The following is an 18967-nucleotide window of genomic DNA, read 5'->3' as shown; positions in this document are numbered from 1 at the left end:
CGGGGCATGGGTGGGGCAGGACCGAGGCGGCTTCGCCCCGCCAGCGCCACCTGCCGGAGCCCCGTGACTCCGCTCTCACCTCCTGGCCTGCCCCGAGGCCCCCGGCGTGGGAAGGGGCGGGCTGCCGGGACCCCCGCGACACCGCTCGCACTGCCCCCGTTCTCTTCTCACCCGGCTCGCCCCCGGCCTGTCCGGGACCAGGACAGCTCGTCGGCGCTGGACCGGACCTGCCACTCCGCCCGCATGAAGCCCTGGGTCTCAAGCGATACCCCACGCCGGGGCTCAGGTGAAAACCGGGTCAGGAGCCGCCGCGGGACCGCGCGGCGTGGGAGGGGCTGCGGGGGGCGTGGCCCTGACCGGGCGGCCGGAGGGAGCCAGGGGGAAGGGCAGAGATGGTTGAGGGGTAGGGCTTCACCAGGCGCATTTCCCTCCACCCCCCAAGTTAGGAGAGGGGGGGCAGGGGCTGAGGGCTGGACCAAATTCCACTGCCCCTCTCCTACTCCAGATACAGACGTTACAGGTAAACTAAGTTGAAAATCAAGGGGGAAAGGATCCCCCTAGGTGCCAATTCGCAACCCCGAGGTGTTGGGGTGACCCTGAAGTTGAGCAAGCCCCTGGCTGCGTCTTCCTTGGTGTGGCTGGCAGAGGCGCCGGCTGCAGCCGACGGGCCATCCCTGAGTCCGCCCTGGGTTGCAGACGGGCACACAGAGGTGGCGGCAAAGAACCGCCTGTCCCCTTGGCTTAGAGGAGCGTGGATGGCGGCCTCCTGGTGCCAGAGTCCTCACCTCCTGGTAGGAGAGGCCGAAGCTGTCACCAGAAAATGGGTGAGGACGCGAGCCCTCAGCTGCAGCAAAGGCACCGTGAGCAGGAGCGGTGAAGAAAATAGTTTACTTCAATGGACTTTTGTAGAAAATACATCCAGGCAGCTACCTCCCCGCAGCTCCAAGCCCAGGACTTAAGTACCCAAACCCCTGTGGGTGCCGGAGTGCCCTCCAGCCACAGCCTGGACCTTCATAATCCGCAGCCAAGAGCAGGCAAAGCCCCAGCCAAGACATGAAATAGCAACAAGGAGAGAAGGGGCCCAGGCTCGAGGCGGGGGGAACCCCAGGCCTGCTCCCAGCTGGCGCCTTCATGAGTCAGAGTGGCCTGGAGCTGGAGCCCAGAGGGGAGGAGGCAGGTGGGAGCCTGGCTCCCACTACAGAGCCCACCCACAGGTCCAATGCCCCTCGGGGCTGGGAGATCTGGATGAGAGGTGGCTGTGTTCCGTAGATTTTCTTCTCACACCCCCCACCCCCACCCTGACCCCCGGAAACTGAAGTTCCTCCCCGTGCCTAGATGGATGGGCTGGGTTCCTATGCGCATCTCCCCTGGGCACCTACTGCACCCTCACCAGGCTGTCTGCCCAACCTCTTCCCTCTGACACCCCATTCACTGGGCTGCGTCAGAGCAGGGCCCTTCTGGGGTCACAGAGGAGACACCCGGCCACATGCTCAGCAACTGGCCCAGCTGTGTGCTCCTACCACCCAGGAGGGCTGCCCGGCCCAAAGGAGGAGCCATCCCAGGTCAACTGGGGTAAAGGGCGGCTGCTTTTACCCACCTCCTCCCCTCAGCGCAGCCCCCCACTTCCTACAGGGCTGCAGAATCTGCCTTCCCCAGAGCCCCTGCTGTGGGGGGTCCTGGGGGTTGGGTGGCTTGTCAGAAAGTAACCAATTCAGCTTGGATTCCTCTCCCAGAACTAGAAGCCAAGCTGCCTGAGCCCTGCAACTCCTGAGAAAATGGAATTTGGGGACGGCCGGGCACAGCTGGTGTCCAGGGGAGGTGTGACTCAGGAGAGAAGGTGGAGGGGGAAGGTAAGGACTGTGCTTTTAGCCTTAGTGTCTATTAAGCAAGTTGGCGGGAACCAGAGCCCAGGTGTGGGGTCAGACCCCTGCCTCTGGCGAGTCCCTGCCATCAAATCTAGGCTGTGGCCCCACCCAGGGTCCGGAGAGCTCTGGAGGCAGACGGGCTAAGTGCAGGCAGCTGCTCCCCTTAGACCAGGGGTGGGAAAGGTATAAGGCCCAAGAAATCATTTGGTCTGGCCCTGCCAAGGCATCAGGGGCGAGTCAGTTAAATGTCTGACCAGATACAGCAGGCTAATGTTTAAGATGGTAATTTTGAATGGCCAGCGAATGAGGCTATAAATATCCAAATGGCCCCTGGCAGGAAAAAGGGTCCCCACCTGCCTTAGGCTGCGGGCTAGACGGAGGGGAGGCGTCCAGCTCCTTGACTGGAGCGGCTGGGATCCCACCACGTCCTCCGTCCTCCCCGGGTCCCAAGGGAGAGAGCCCTTGCCCTCCTGGTGGCCTCCAAGCTGGTGGGGTCGAGGCTGCGGCCTCCCAGTGCCCGTCACGCTCCAACAGCTGGCCGCAGGGTGGACCAGGCGGTGCCTCTCAGTGCAGCAGAGATGGCAGATCAAGTCTTACTTCAGGAGGTCGCTCTGGGGAGAGACCTCAGGCCACCTTCCGGCCCCAAGGCTAGCTGTCCGCCTTCTTCACGCGGTGGAAGAGGTTACAGAAGAACTCGTACCAGAAGAACACGAGGCCGGTGGAGAGGGCAGCCTTCAGCAGGCTGGGGGACAGGCCCTTGAAGAAGCCCGGCACGCCTTCCTCCCGCAGCACCTGCCTGGCGCAATCCAGGAGGCCCTGGTAGCTCCGAACCTGGGGAGAGGAAGGTAGCTCCGGTGAGGGGAGGGGATACAACAGGGACGTGGCTCTATCCTTCTGTCAGCACAACGCCTAGCACAGCGTAGCTCCCAATACAGACGTGCCGGGTGAAGGGATGGGTGCAAAAGAGACAGAGAAAGTTAACCCCATTCTTTCTCTTCCAAGTTGAAGGGCCTGGAACTCAGCGCTGGACAGAGCTCCTTCCTGCCCAGGAGGCTCCCGCTGGTTCTGATTCTTAAGGACCCAGTGAGAGCTCTGGACCCTCTTCCCAGAGGACCTCTGCCCCTCCCCCCATCCCACCTGGTCCCTCTTGGGCAGCAGATCCGAACCTGGCCCTCCTTAGCTCTTAGCCTGACCAGTGCCACCCTCCCGCCCGGCCTTCTCCAGGCGACCATGCTCCCCACATAGACTCCAGTAACTCCGATGACGATGTCCAGGCAGTGACCTCATGAACAACCAAGTCCAAGGTCAGGCCTGGTGTTCGTTTGGAACTCAGCTTCCCTCTCTGCCCTGCCCTTCTCCCCCCGGGCCCCTCCCACCCCAGTGCGGGCAGGATCAGAGCTGTGGGCAGGGGACGGCTCACCTGGCCGAAGCTGGCTCGGGCCTGCTCGAACCCTCCGACCTGCAGCCGCTTCTTGAAGAGGTCCAGGGGATACGTGAGGGTCTTGCTGATGACTCCAGCTCCACTGCCACAGAGCAGGTTTTTGAGGTTCCCTGAACCAGAGGAGTGAGAATGAGGGGGGAAATGAGGAAAATGCAATTGCGGGTAGACAAGTTCAAGGTCATGAACTCTGTCCTCCACATAAAACAAAAACCCACAAGCCATCCTTGCTCTCCAAGAAATTTAATCCAGGAAACAGAGAGCCAGACACAGCCACTTCTGGCAAGAACGACACGGGACCGCAGGTGGGACAGGTGCTGGCAGCACGGGTGAGAGTCACTGGTGCTCTGCCTCCGCCGCTGGAGGCCGTGAGGGCCTTGGGCTCTGCCATGTCACTCAGCTCAGGCTCAAGGGGAACAGGATGGCCCTCCTCCTGCACAACCTTCCAGAACAAAACCAAGCAGAACACACAGCCCCTCGCAGGCAGTCCGCAAGGTGGACCTCTCACCGAAAGGAAAGCCACGAGCGGTAGTTGGAAACGTCGCTGGTGCCAGGGATGGGTGTGAGCGGCCGCATGGCAGAGCGGGCTCAGAGCCTGTGGTGTCTAAGCTCTGACAGGAATCTCTCTTTCCCACGCGATGCAGAAGGAGACGTGATGTCTTGGGAGTGGGGTGAAGGGAGACCTAGCTCCTTCCCGTGCGGCTGTCTCACCGTTTTTCTTTCCTTCGGCTGGCGTGACCCACTCGTACACGTGCTTCAGGGAGTTGTAGAAGGAGAACTGGAAGCCGGCGTAGGGGAAGATGGCGATCAAGGTGGGGTTCAGGCCTTTGTAGAAGACCAAGGGGCCTTCGGTCCTGTACATGGTGGCCACGGCGGCCCGCAGGGTTTTGTACACCTGGATGCACACACGCAACTCGAGTGAGCGCGGCGCCGGTTTTAGCTTGAGAACACAGCCCACCACGTGCACGTCCCCGCTCCTGCACACCCAGGAGCATTACTTCTCCTGCCAAGAGGACACAGGACGTGCTGGACAAAATCCCAAGCGGGCTTTCCCAGTGACCCTCCAAGCTGTTTACGTGACTGATCCATCCCCGGGCAACCCCGCTCCCCCCAGAGGCTCCAGTAACACGTGAGGGCACAAAGTGCGTGTCCTTTGGAACAGAAGACGCGACATCCCCCCTCGGGTGACTGGGTACATGAGTTATGACACAGCCATTAAAAAGGACACGGGAACATGCTGTCACTGCTAAAGCAGGAGGCGGCAATCTGTGTGGCTGACGGGACTAATCCCCAAAGGTCACAGCCAAGCACAGGGGAGCAGGCAGCGTCCGTGGAGGAAACAAATACGGGCAGGGAAACCGGGCCCCAGGATGCCCAGGTCACAGCACATCTCCCTTTCGCCCTCACACACACACACACACACACACACACACACACACACACGCGCGCGCGCGCGCGCACGCGTGCACTATCACCATATGTCCAGGAAAAACAGACTACGGTGGAGAGGTCTACTTCAGGGTTTAATCCCTTGCTTTCACTCAGTAAGTTCTTCCTGAAGTCTGAACTTCATTACCCCATTTCCTCCAACCCATCCTTTGTGGGAACTAGACACAGTCTCACCATAGCATCGCGACCAGCCATCTGACCTGGAGGCTCACATTCCCAGGCGCCATCCCTGCCCAGCCCACTTTGTTGTCCTGTTCCCACCTGGAGGCTCTGGCTCCCCCGTGAGGCCGTGAGCACAGTGCGAGGTGCTGAGCACGGTTCCAGGTCTCACAAAGGGACCCACAGGTAGACTGAAAACCCCCCTCGTCCAGCTTTGTTCCCTCCCAGGAAAAGAGCCCCAACTCCTGGGCCACCTTCGGTTCCTCAGGCGCCCCTCCTCTGGCCAGGCCACTTACCTTGGGCTCACCCTGAGCTGCAAAGCGGGTGCGCAGGACGTCCACGGGGTGCACGGTGAGGGTGGCCACGCAGGCAGACAGGCCGCCGCACACGAAGTGCACGGAGAAGTCGCGGGCACGGTGCATGCCGGCTCTGTGCACCAGCTCGGTCAGCATTTCAAACGACAAAAACTGTAAGAGTGCAGGAGGAGGTCACTGACAGGCACCCGAATACACCGCCTCTGACCCATGACCAGGTGGGGCCCAGTCCCAGGGACAAGGAAAGAGTCGTCCTGAGCAGTGACAATACAATAGACATAATTTTGTGCAGCTCAGATGCCATTTTAGATTCTATTGGAGTAGAGCCAAGTACTCAAAAAGGTTAAGAAAATATAAAACTGCCGAAATCGGTTTGGCTCAGTGGATAGAGCACCGGCCTACGGACTGAGGGGTCCCAGGTTCGATTCCGGTCAAGGGCATGTACGTTGGTTGCGGGCACATCCTCAGTGGGAGGTGTGCAGGAGGCAGCTGATCGATGTTTCTCTCTCATCAATGTTTCTAACTATCTCTCTCCCTTCCTCTCTGTAAAAAGATCAATAAAATATATTTAAAAAAAAAAGAAAATATAAAACTTTTATATCAGAAAATTCTAGCCCAGCTGTCGTGGCTCAGTGGTTGAGCGTTGACCTATGAACCAGGAGATCACAGTCGTTTCTAGGTCAGGGCACATGCCCTGATTGAGGGCTCGATCCCCAGTGGGGGAGGGTGTGCAGGAGGCAGCCGATCAATGATTCTCTCATCATCATTGATGTTTCCATCTCTCTCCCTCTCCCTTCCTCTCTGAAATCAATAATAAAAATATATTTTTAAAAAATTCTACTCATTAACTTTACTTTCCTGAAACCTGAGAAAAGGTGGCCATCATATGAGCCTTGGCAGGGGACCCCTCCAGTGCAGCCAGTGGCAGTGACACTGAGCAGCATTCCGCCCGAAGCAAGGATTCTGATGGGAGAACTCTGCTTATTCCATGTTCCACGGTGTTACCCGCGTACGCTCAGATCTCCCTCCAGCCAGTTCGAGGCGGCTTGGGGTCCTAGAGCACAGGTGGCTGTACTGACTCCCATGCTGCAGCACCTGTGGCAGGTGCGCCTATGGGACAGCTATGAAATGCGCAGATGGGATGTTGTAGAAAGGGCAGGTAGGGACTACTCTAGTGCTAGCTTTCCGGGGGGGAATCCTGGCTCTTCCACTTTCTAAAACTATTTTTGAAATACATTTTTTATTGATTTTTACAGAGAGGAAGAGAGAGGGATAGAGAGTTAGAAACATCAATGAGAAAGAAATATCCAGCAGCTGCCTCCTGCACACCCCCCACTGGGGATGGAGCCTACAACCAAGGTACATGCCCTTGACCGGAATTGAACCCGGGACCCTTCAGTCCATGGGCTGACGCTCTATCCACTCAGCCAAACCAGTTAGGGCCACTTTCTAGCTGCTGACTTTGGTTGGGTTAACTATTTAAGCTCTCTCTGCCTCCAGTCTTCTTGTCTGTAAAATAGGGATGACAACAGAACCTATCTCAAAGTACTGCTGTGAGGGAACAGAGGTGAAATGGTTAAAACAGGGCCTGGCCCACCGTGAGCACTGGACAGGGGATCTACACCACGTGTCACGCTCTGAGACAAACCGGCCCTCGGCTGAGGATGAACGAAGCCCCACTGCCTACAGCTCACGTCGCCTCTCCGACCCACACACAGCTTGCTCTCACCTTCCTCACAAGGCTGTTGGGAAGTTCAGGGAAGCACAGATGTGGAAATGCGATTTTGAAAAGTGAGAAGCATTGTGTCACCATTTGCCAAGTCCCATTGGGAGCGTGAGGTCAAGAGAGCCTCCCTAATGTTCAGTGGGTGCCCAGTCTCTGGGGTGGGGGGCGCGGGGAAGGGAAGGCCTATGGTACAGCTCAGTCTGACTCGGCCCATCTGTCAGGTAGGTTCCCCGTTGGACACGTGAGAAGTGTGCTGACCGCCGCCTGCTGCCCGACCCTTCGTCCTTGTGCTGCCCCATTGAGCAACCCGGCCCCAGGGGCCCGGCGGCTCCCTGCACCTACTTGGACGGCTCCATAGCCGATGGAGAGGAGCTGGGCTGGGATGTGACCCTTCCAGAAGGCGGTCGGGCCCTCCTCCCGCAGGATCTGCCTCCCGGCCTGCAGGATCCCATGGTACTTCGCGCTGGGGTCCCTGCGAGACAGGCGCTCAATCTGAAGCTGGAACGAAAACACAAAGGTCAGGACAGGAGGGGCGGGGCTGGAGGAGAAGGAGAAATTTCAGGAAAGGCCACGAAGGCAACGTTCTCGACAAAATTCCAAGCTTTTAGGAACTGCTTTGGCATGAAAGAGTGACCCTGACCTCCAGTCCGTCCATCACGTGGGAAAAGGGGGAAAGGGTACCTGGAAACGGATCTTGATGACGTCCAAGGGGCTGATCAGCGCCCGAGTGACAAGTCCAGACACAGACCCAGACACTGCCACCTCCAATTTGGAGATACTCCTGTCATCTGCTTTGGGGTCATAGCCGACCATCCCTGCCTCCGGCCCATACAATGTCCATCAGCTTCAAGCTAAATGCAAAAAACAGGAGGAGACACCAGATCAGGTTCTCAGGGTCTCTGCTCACACATCACCCCTCAGGGCAGCCCTCCCTGACCAGCCATCTGAAACAGCGCCTGCCTCGGACGCAGCACAGAACAGAGAGAATACCGTTATAGGTCTGGACTTCTGCCCTGCTCAGGTTTTAGACGTATGAGCACCGATTGCCAATTCCAGTTGATGTGAACCAAACTGTCCCTGGTTGAGAACCATTGTTGGAGAGGGGTTTTACACACTAGCACTGGTGTACAATGGCATGCATTGCATCACTGTTTGTAAAACTGGGTCTGACACAAATGCTTATCAATGGAGAGTGAACAAATACACTGAGTCACATCCATGTATGGCATACTATACAGCCATTAAAAAGAATGAGCCAGTGCGACACACACGGAAAAGATGTCTATGATAGATTGAAACGTGAAAGAAAAAGCCGGTTTCAGAACAGTATGTGTAGTATAACCCCATCTTTGCAAAAGAAAAATAGCAAGACCTAAATACACTTTGTTTCGCTGTATAACTCATAGGAGAAAAGTCTGTGACAACACCCCCCACGGGCTGGTAAGGTTACCTTTGGGGGAAGGGCTGGCAAGGGAAGAAGGAAGGTAGATTTCTGCCTTTTTCTGAATACACTTCTATATAGTTTGGCTTTTTTATGCCCCCACCCCCAATTCCAACTAAAACTAAATATAAAATGACGTTAGAAGGGAACTCAGAATTAATCTAGGTCTTGAATACTTTAGTAATAGAAAAGTCAGTGACCACACCATGACAACCCACTGATTCTTTTCTTTTTTTTTAATTGATTTTTAGCGAGAGGAAGGGGAAGGGAGGGAGGGAGAGAGAGAGATCTATGTGAGAGTGAAACATCAATCAGCTGCCTCCTGCATGCCCCTACCTGGGGTCAAGCCAGAAACCCAGGCTTGAACCCAGACCAGGAACTGAACAGCAACCTTCTAGGGTATGGGTGGACACCCACCAACTGAGCCACACCAGCCGGGGCCCACCATTAATTCATTTTCTTCTCTCACCCACCCTGGACTCTGTACCCACCACTCCCTCAGCCCCAAGCCCTCACTTTTCTGAAAATACCAAAGTAATACTCCAACCCACCCTCAAAACCAGCACGAGATTTCCACGGAGCTCTATCAGCAAAGTATCCTAAGATGACATTTTATTAAAACGTCAATGATGTGAAACCCCCACGCCCTGCCAGGAATGTGCCCATTTCTTGGTACCTTTTCTGATTCCCTCAAAGGAGGACCCCTGGCCTTTCCCATCCACTTCTCCGTAACAGTAACTCCAGCTGTTTCTCTCCAGGCCCCTGTGAGGAGCAGGTTAAACAGGGCAGGAGCCTGAGGGAGAGCCTCTCCCGCTCCCAGGGACTGCCCGGTCCCCGGCTGTGGGGGAAAAGAGGTATTTCTCTAACTCAGCAGCTCGGCATAGCTGGACCTCACCTTAGATCTCAGCCTCTCCCAGGGGCCCTGGGCAGGTTTATTTAACCTGCGCTCAGTTTTCCCTTCTGGAAAGTGGGAATGACGCCCGCCCTGCCTAGCCCAGGCTGCTGCCACACCTGATAAGCTTTGTCAAAGTGATAAAAGTCTCATACACCTGAAAGGGCTTTAAAGATAGTCCTGTGGTGGCCTTACTTTTTCTGCTGTTCAAAATTTCCTTCTTGTACCAATAATTTAAAGAGACAAAATAAAAATGAAATGTGATTATATGTTTGGTATATACAACACAGCACCCAGAAGATGGGGGGCCTCTGGTGTGAGTGGCAGGGCAGGTGGGGGTGTGTGTGCCTTTGCCGCCCCCTTCTCTTACTGCGGAAGCCCCGGGTGTCTGGGTCTGCAGCTGGGAGGTCTGCCCATGTGTTCAGCTAAGGCTCTCTGCAGATGCACCCGCGTGTAGACACGGGTGTCTGGGTGTGGGCTCTCTGCAGATGCACCCGCGTGTAGACACGGTGTCTAGGTGTGAGCTCTCTGCAGATGCACCCGCGTGTAGACACGGGTGTCTGGGTGTGGGCTCTCTGCAGATGCACCCGCGTGTAGACAAGGGTCTCTGGGTGTGAGCTCTCTGCAGATGCACCCGCGTGTAGACACGGTGTCTAGGTGTGAGCTCTCTGCAGATGCACCCGCGTGTAGACACGGTGTCTAGGTGTGAGCTCTCTGCAGATGCACCCGCGTGTAGACACGGGTGTCTGGGTGTGGGCTCTCTGCAGATGCACCCGCGTGTAGACACAGGTGTGCCTCGGGAGTGCTTTTGCTTCCTGAGTCCGAGACGATGCCCGCGAGGTGGGCACCCGCGTGAACAGGTGCCCCGAGTGTGCGTGGGGTTTTGCCTTCCGCGTCCCTGAAGAGGCTTCTCAGGTCGGGCATGACACACGTGCGTACAGTCCCCGCCCCCGCGTGAATACCTGCGCATGTGTGCTCCCTCCGGGGAGCGACGGTGCAGGTGTCCGAACGGGCGGCGAGACGCGCGGAAGTAGAGGTCACTCACTCCGCTCGGAGGGCGCCGCCCGGCTCTACTAGCTCTGCTCTCCCTCCTTCCTCACGCAGGCTTAACAGCAAAAGTCAACTGCGCCTGGCAGTAACTGACGGGCGCCTGGGCCAATCACCGCGCAGCTTCCGACAGACTTTGGGCCAATGTTTGGACAGTGGTCATCCGGATAACACCGCCCACAAGATGTCACTGGGTAATGTAGTCCTTCGCTACCAAGGCTTTTTCCCCTGCGAGGCGCAGAGCCTCCTGGGAGGTGTAGTCCTGCAGAGCGCGCGTGCGTGGATGTTACTCAAGCATCGGAAGGAAGCGGGTTCCGAAGTCAGCACCTCCCCCCCCCCCCCCCCCCCCCCAATTCGCTGTGCTAAGCATCGTGGTAGCTCAATCAGCCTGCGGGCGGGTGGGAAGTTAGGGAGCGCTGAACAGATGGCGGGAAGCTAAGCAAAAACCTGGAGGAAAAGGAGGAGAGAATAGGTGGGTTTTTAAGACCGGGAAGAGGACGGCAAAAATAGAGGTTTTGTTTCCCCCTAGGGTTTACTAGGAGTATTTCTCATTATAAAACTATGTAGACACATTACAGAAGATGTAGAAATGAAGAGGGAAATGACTCATCCTACCGCTCTCAGGCAAGTAACGTCAGCGTTTTGCAAGACAGTATTTCTTCCTGATTTTAAAATTGCATTTTTCACATTAGTGCAATGATTTTGACGCACAATTTGAAAACATGTTATTGCACAATATAAAACATTTCATACAGGTACAAAAGTAGAGAAAATAGCCTAATGAACCATCATGTAGTCAACAATTAACCAACTCATGGTCAGTCTTGTTTCCTCTATACCTGGACCTACCTCACCCCTACCCTCCAACATTATTTTGAAGTAAATACTAGACATCCTATTATTTCACCGGTAAGCATTTCAGAATGTATCTTTAAAAGACAAACATCCACCAAACTATCACCCCCCCAAAATATCAATTTCCTAATATCAAAATAGTGTTTAAATTTTCTTGATTGGCCTATAAATGTCATTTTAAAAAAAAGTTTGAATTGAGATCCAGACCATACATTGCAACTTAAGTCTTTTAAAATCTATGTTTTCTCTTTCTCTTTTTCACTTTCAACTTCTTTCATTTTCATCTCATTTTTCCCCTTTTCCTTTCTCTCTTTATTTTTTTTATTTTTATTTTTATTTTTTTTATTTTTTATTTTTTTTAAAATATATTTTATTGATTTTTTACAGAGAGGAAGGGAGAGAGATAGAGAATTAGAAACATCGATGAGAGAGAAACATCGATCAGCTGCCTCCTGCACATCTCCTACTGGGGATGTGCCTGCAACCAAGGTACATGCCCTTGACTGGAATCGAACCTGGGACCTTTCAGTCCACAGGCTGACGCTCTATCCACTGAGCCAAACCGGTTTCGGCTTATTTTTATTTTTTTAAGAAAATAGGTAGTTTGCCTTGTAGAGTTTTCCTCAGTTTAGATCTTGCTAGTGGCATCCCCATGGCGGTTTTATATAAAAAAAAATTATATATATATATATATATATATATATATATATATATATATATTATATTTTAAATATATTTTTATTGATTTCAGAGAGAAAGGGAAAGGGAGATAGAGATAGAAACATCAATGAGGAGAGAGACACATCAGTTGGTTGCCTCCTGCACACACCCCGACCAGTGATGGGGATCAAGCCTGCAACCGAGTTATATGCCCTTGATCAGAATCAAACCTGGGACCCTTCAGTCTGCAGGCTGACGCTCTATCCACTGAGCCAAACCGGCTAGGGCCCCATGGCGTTGTTTTAACATCTTCCCTTGCCCTCCCGTGTTCTCTGCATATTGGTGGTTACATCTAAAAGGTCTAGTCAGATCGGTTTGACTTTTTGTACAAGACTACTTTTGTGGTATTGTGTGCTCCCATGAGGAGAATCATAATACCTGCATGTTTCTCATTTTGTGATGTTTTCAGCCATTGGTGACCATGGCCTTGATAAAGGGTTGTAAATGATGACACCATTTTAGCTTTATTAGCTGAAGTACCTGTGAAGAGGAACATTCCCTTCATTGGCTAACTCAGTGGTCGGCAAACTCATTAGTCAACAGCCAAATATCAACAGTACTTCTTCAAAACAGACTCGCCCAGATCGAAAACCGACTTCTGTGCATGGGCCACGAAGTTTCAACCGCACATGGTATTTTGTGGAAGAGCCATACTCAAGGGGCCAAAGAGCCTCATGTGGCTCGCGAGCCGCAGTTTGCCGACCACAGGGCTAACTGGTTACATGAAGTACACTTCATATAAGAAAGACATGCTAGGTGCATAATTCTTTACCTTTAGCAATTTAAAAATAATTGGGTCCCTAGTATGTCCAAAGGATATTGATCAATGAAGTTTATTAATATTATCATTATGAACACACATGGATTTATACCTTTTTAAAAAAAAATTGACTTCAGCTCTAACTGGTTTGGTTCAGTGGATAGAGCGTCGGCCTGCAGACTGAAGGGCCCCAGGTTCAATTCTGGTCAAGGGCTTGTTTGTACCTTGGTTGCGGGCACATCCCTGGTAGGGAGTGTGCAGGAGGCAGCTGAATCAATTTTTCTCTCTCATTGATGTTTCTAACTCTATCCCTCTCCCTCTCCCTTCCTCTCTGTAAAAAAAAAATCAATAAAATATATTTTAAAAATTGATTTCAGAGAGGGAGGGAGAGGGAAAGAGAGATAGAAACATCAATGAGGAGAGAGAATCATTGATCGGCTGCATCCTGCATGTCCCCTATTGGGGATTGAGCCCGCAACTCGGGCACGTGTCCTGACCAGAATTGAAACCAGACTCTTCAGTCCGCAGGCCGACACTCTATCCACTGAGCCAAACCAGCCGGGGCTGTTTATTCTTTTTCAATCCACTATAGTTATTATCCTAATTGTTGCTCCCATTTTCCCATCTTTGGCCAGTGGGTCCTATTCACGTTGGCACATGAATCCTTTTAACAAAATGACTAGTTTGCTTGCTTTCTGGTCTGACAAGATGTTCTAGGCTCATTACAGTTTTTAAAACAGGTTCACTGAGATATAACAGACATACAGTTGACTACATGCATTCAGAGAGAGCAATTTTATGTTTTGACGTGTGGTGCACATCCCCGTGAGATAGTGAGCATACATCCATGCTCCCAAAGAGTCCTCATGCCCCTGTGCAGTCCCTCCCTCTGGCCCTCTCTTCTCCCTCCCCCTTCCCCAGGCAATCTCTGATCTGCTCTCAGTCATGATGGGTTAGTTTGCATTTTATAGAAGTTTATATAAATGGATTTATACACGATGTCCTTTATACCTGGCTTCTTTCCCTCAGCATAACTATCAATAATTTAAAAAGAAAAAAAAGTTAAGGTGGTCCACAGTGAGCAGAACCTGGTACCAAAATTTAATTTCCTAAAAAGTGTCCCCACAGTGCCCTTCAGGGCCCCCTTTGTTCCGGGTCATTTCTGCTGTCTCCCTGCTTGAAGACGGCCTTATTTCCCCAGGCTTTGTGCTCCATCTCTATTTCCCATTAGTTTTATGGGCTGACCACTAACCTCTCTCTTCAGCTATAGAAATCGTTGGGTCTGTTTTGTCCTCCTGGCCCAGAACAAGCCCACAGAAGAGCCAGCAGGGCTTCTGGCTGCAGGCTGATTGTAGAGTGAGTTAGACTCAGAGGACCACAGGCCATCAGAGCTGGGAAGACTCATGGCCAGGGGCCAGGGCCCAGAGCGACTAGGCGATGCGTCCAAGGTCCCCATGGTCAGATGGCAAATTGGTGGCCGAGCTGAGAGGAGAGTAATGGCAGGTGCCAGTTTTCCTGGGCTTACACCTGGTTCTAGTTTTTGCATATTTGAAATCTGGTCATTTCATTTCAAGTTAAATATTCTAAGCAAATCATATCATGTGAAAAGAGAAACAGGAAAATAACGGTTCCTGTCAGGTTAGGGAAGTGAATCCTCCTGTGACCTCATCAACATTTACCCTAAACAGGCCTATTAAAAGCTCCTTTGGACTTCCCCCACCTCCTCGCTCCTCAGGGGAGTAAATACCTCGTGGCCTTGACACACGGAGTTGGCCTTCATCAGCTGCCCAAGGGGGTGATCTTTTCCAGCAGAGGCAGGAGACGCTCTTGCTGCCTGAGTGGGGGGTCAGCCATGCCACCGGCAGAGGCCCGAGAGCCAGGAGGTGGCTTGCTGTGGCTCTCTGGTGAGACACTGTTTCCTGGGCTGCAGCCTCTCCATCTGTAAAGATAAAGGGTTGAACTACAGGGTGTCCATGCCTTGCTGCCTCTGTACCTCCACAGGTATGTTTTTAGTAAGCACCGCAAGGGTTCTCACATGCAGATTAGGCCCCACTGGCGTGGCTCAGTGGTTGAGCGTCAACCTATGAATCAGGAGGTCACGGTTTGATTCCTGGTCAAGGCACATGCCCAGGCTGCAGGCTCCATCCCCAGTAGGGGGCGTGCAGGAGGCAGCCGATAGATGATTCTCTCCCATCACTGATGTTTCTATCTCTCTCTCCCCCTCCCTTCCTCTCTGAAATCAATGAAAGTATCTATACTAATAAAAGGATAATATGCTAATTAGACCAGATAGACTGGAAGTCTTCTGGACTTCCAGGCATCCTTCTGGACAAAGCCACGGTGGTGGGGCCGAGGCAGAGTGGTTAGGGGCAATCAGGCAGGTAGGCAGGTGAGTGGTTAGGAGCCAGTGGTCCTGGATTCTGAGAGAGATGTCCGACTGCCAGTTTAGGCCCGATCCCTGCGGGCTCAAACCGGCAGTCCGATATCCCCCAAGGGGTCCCAGGTTGGAGAGGGTGCAGGCTGGGCTGAGGGAACCCCCCCCCCACCATGCACGAATTTTGTGCACAGGGCCTCTAGTATTTAATAAAAATAAAAATGCATATTAGTGCTCATCCTGACAAACCAGGTCTGGTGTGTGGCCTGGGAATAAGAATGTTGGTTGGTGGCCCCTGTTTGGAAAGACACTGAGTTGGGAACCCAGTCTCAGCTGGTCATCCAAGGCTGCCCTTGTGTCTTTCTCCTTTCTTGTGACTCAGGGTGGAAGGAAGGACCTCTGTTTCCCATCATGTTTTGAGGGTCTGTAGGCCCAGACACTGTTTTAGATGCTAGGGATACAGCAATGAACAAATGAGAAATTCTCTCCGGTCGGAGCTAACTTTCTTCACGTAGTAACAGGTATCAAAGCTTCCTCCGTATCTTCCCGTGGCTCAGTAGTTCATTTCTCTTGAATACTGAGTCACAGCCCCCTGTCTGGGTGTGTCACAGTTTGTTTACCCAGTCACCTATGGAAGGACATGTTGGGTGCTTCCACTTTTTAGCAATGGTGAGTAAAGCTGCTCTGAATACGCATGTGGCGGTTTTTCTGTGGACATAGTTTCCATCACTCTTATTTACTATTTTATTTTTAAACTCTAGGGCTTTACGTTAGAGAAAATCATGAAAAACCAACAACTGTTGGAGGATTCCGGAGAAGTCCTGACGGCCTGCAGGCACCAAAGACAGAGGCTCCTTGGATCCTGTTCCTCTGTGGTCCTTTCGGAATAACTCAGCAAACGACTCAGACATCAGTAAGCTCACCAAGACAAGAAAGAGAGAGAGAGGATTTACTGTCCAGTAACTTTCAAAAGCTGATTTCTTATGCAGTTCCACTTTCTTCTCTTGCTCTCAGCAGAGCCAAACGCCAGGAGGCTCTAGAGTGTCCATGTCAGGCCAATGAGAAAGGTTTCCAAGTTCAAGGGAGGGGTCTCCTGGCCTCCGCCTTCTGGTTTTCAGTATTTGGTTCTCTGACCAGATCATCCACCTCACCCATCACCCATTTCTGAGCTTTCCTGAGAAGGCGTTTCCTGCTGTGTCTCAGCGAAGCCAGTCTTCTCTTGCCCCCAAATGCACAGAGGGAGAGCGTGGGTGCAGCCGTATCATGAAGGAAGCGTTGGCGTGCCCGTGTCAACCACAGTCCACGTCTTCCCCCACGACTTCTGGTCCCACCAGAATCGAGGATGACTACTTCTGGCAACCTCCAATCTGGTTGTTAAGTTGAACAATAAAAAAGATGAATAACCCAATAAACAAACTAGGCGAGATATTTGAACCAACATTTCACAAGGAAAGATACAGATGGACAATAAGCAACGGAACACCATTAATCAAAAGAAAATGCAAATTAAAACCCTGATGAGACACCACCATGCACCCACGAGACGGCTAAAATTCCAAAGACTGACACCACCAAACGGCGGCAAAGCTGTGGAGCTACCGGAACTCACACAGTGTCGGGGGGAGTGTAAAATGCTACAAACGCGTGGGAAAAGGTCAGGCAGTTTCTCACGAAGTTAAATATCTACACGCCCATGCATCCAAGAGAACTGAAAACAGGTTGACAAAAAGATATGAATAAGAATGTTCATTGCAGCCCACGCTGGAAAGAGCTTAGCGGTTCACCAGCAGAGTACCGTGCGATGTCATTTATCCACACGATGGTGCACAGCTCAGTGACGGAAAGTCAAGAGCCACTGGAACATGCCACAACATGGATGTCTCAAAAAACGACCATGTCTTTGGCCCTGTTACATCCTGCTCCATTCATCCAGCCCTCCAAGAGCAGGACTGGGTCACCCAGTGCTTGGAGTTGAAGAGGATAAAGTGGTGATAGAAACCACCATGGAAACCCGCACGGTATTGATCTTATGAGACCAAGTCCCTGGGCATCTGCCCCCCAGGCCCTCCAGCCTCAGCCTCAGCCTCAGCCATTCCCCTAAAACTCTCTGGCCGTGGTCCTGTGGTCATGATTGTTCCTTCGAGCATTCAGCATGCGGGAGCCCGTGCACTCTGTGTATGTGTGTATATATAATTTACTGTTTCAACCGACCATTTTTAAGCATACAATTCAGTGGCATCCCTTGCATTACGGTGTTGTGCAACCATCACTGCTGTTTCTAAAGCTGTTTCATTACGCCAAACAGAAACTCTACCCATTAAGCAATAATGCCCCGTTCCCTTCTCTTCCTGGCCCCTGGTAACCGCAAATCTACTTTCTGTCTCGATGGATTTGTCTGTTGTAGCTCTTTCACATATGTGGACCCATGTAATAGCTGTCCTTTTGTGACTGGTTTATTTCACTGAGCATAAGGTTCTCAAGGTCCATCCACATGGTAGCATGTACTAGAACCTCATTCCTTTTTTATGGCTGAATGATATTCCACTTGCATCTATAAACTGCATTTTGTCTATGCATTCATGTCTTTTAAAAATATATATATTTTATTGATTTTTTACAGACAGGAATGGAGAGGGATAGAGAGTTAGAAATATCTATGAGAGAGAAACACCGATCAGCTGCCTCCTGCACACTCCCTACTAGGTATGTGCCCACAACCAAGGTACATGCCCTTGACCGGAAACAAACCTGGGACCCTTGAGTCTGCAGGCCGACGCTCTATCCACTGAGCCAAACTGGTTAGGGCTATGCATTCATGTCTTGATGGACACTTGGTTGCTTTCCACCGCATAGCTATTGTGAATAATGCTGCAACAGACGGTGGCATTCAAGGACCTGTTGGAATTCTTACTTTCAGATTTTTGGGGTATACGCCCAGGAGTGGAATCATTGGATTATATCGTAATTCTCTGTTTAGCCTTTTTTTAAAAATATATTTTATTGATTTTTTACAGAGAGGAAGGGAGAGGGATAGAGAGTTAGAAACATTGATGAGAGAGAAACATCGATCAGCTGCCTCCTGCACAACCCCCACTGAGGATGTGCCCGAAACTAAGGTACATGCCCTTGACCGGAATCGAACCCGGAACCCTCAGTCCGCAGGCCGACACTCTATCCACTGAGCCAAACCGGTGAGGGCTGTTTAGCTTTTTGAGGAATCATCAAACTGGTCTCCACAGCAACTTTAAATTTGCAGCAACAATGGATGAGGGTTCTAATGCCTCGCATCCCCTCGATACCTGCTATTTTCTGTCTTTTTCTTTTTAAAATGCATGTGCTTTTGTATATATAATGTTCCCTTCCCCTCAGCATCTCTGTGAAGCCATTCCTGGCCCCATCCAAGTGTGGTTCTCCTCTCCTGCCCTCTCCACAGCCACACATCTTGAGCTCCCAGGTAAATTTCTGATGATCTCTGTCTCCAGTACCTGGCACAGGCCCATGTTCAAAATGCTCAGTAACCTGTGGTATGCAGGGGGCGGAAAGAATCGGTACCCCGCTCTGGCTCAGAGTGAGCTGATGTCCCTCTCCCACACCCGCCTCCACCCCCTGCAGGAATGTACAGGCAGGGAGCATGGGTGGGGAGGAGAGTTCTAGGCACAGGGGAGTTGAGAGAAAGCCGTGGGGGCATCTCTGGATGTCTTCGCTCACCTTTTGGAGAGGCACCTGCTTCGGAGGCCCCTTGAATTCTGGAGAAAAAGAGACGCCAGGGAATGTGGGGATGGGCCGCTCGGTAGACAGGCGTGAACAGTGGGGTGTCAGGATCAGACTCGGCTGCAGGAAAGTGACAGAGCCCCACGAGAACAGTGGCTGGAATCCATCAAAGCCCAGAGGAAGCCGTCTCCACTAACTTCCCAGGGCCTCTGGCTC

The 18967-nt window shown here is 52.2% G+C and overlaps 1 protein-coding gene and 1 long non-coding RNA gene across 3 annotated transcripts; one reads left to right on the top strand and one right to left on the bottom strand.

The window, feature by feature from the left end:
• Window positions 1–871: 871 nt before the first annotated feature.
• Window positions 872–10403, bottom strand: SLC25A19 (solute carrier family 25 member 19). The gene is made up of 7 exons (XM_036340606.1): window positions 10247–10403; window positions 7633–7802; window positions 7294–7449; window positions 5208–5378; window positions 4015–4198; window positions 3286–3416; window positions 872–2696 (listed from the first exon to the last, which is right to left on the bottom strand). Exons 2-7 carry the CDS (start codon window positions 7762–7764, stop codon window positions 2514–2516), a joined length of 957 nt encoding a protein of 318 aa, XP_036196499.1. The 5' UTR covers window positions 7765–7802; window positions 10247–10403; the 3' UTR covers window positions 872–2513.
• Window positions 10390–17309, top strand: LOC118671792. 2 transcript variants are annotated; one of them, XR_004972867.1, is made up of 2 exons: window positions 10390–10525; window positions 15802–17309. It is a non-coding gene; the product is annotated as an uncharacterized LOC118671792 (long non-coding RNA). The 2 variants fall into 2 exon arrangements; XR_004972866.1 differs by lacking the exon at window positions 10390–10525 and adding an exon at window positions 15206–15709.
• Window positions 17310–18967: the final 1658 nt, after the last annotated feature.

This window comes from Myotis myotis, unplaced genomic scaffold (genome assembly GCF_014108235.1).
Source record: "Myotis myotis isolate mMyoMyo1 unplaced genomic scaffold, mMyoMyo1.p scaffold_m19_p_17, whole genome shotgun sequence".
Taxonomy (NCBI): Eukaryota; Metazoa; Chordata; class Mammalia; order Chiroptera; family Vespertilionidae; genus Myotis; species Myotis myotis.
Note: the sequence above shows the minus strand (reverse complement) of the source record. Positions and strands in the feature narration are given on the sequence as shown.

Bases quoted from the DNA above. Each gene is read 5' to 3' on its own strand.
- SLC25A19 (XM_036340606.1), bottom strand. From the start codon at position 7,764: ATGGTCGGCTATGACCCCAAAGCAGATGACAGGAGTATCTCCAAATTG. The intron at 7,450-7,632 runs GTACCCTTTCCC...TTTTCGTTCCAG, and splicing joins TCATCAAGATCCGTTTCCAG to CTTCAGATTGAGCGCCTGTC. The intron at 3,417-4,014 runs GTGAGACAGCCG...CCTCTGGTTCAG, and splicing joins AGCCGAAGGAAAGAAAAACG to GGAACCTCAAAAACCTGCTC.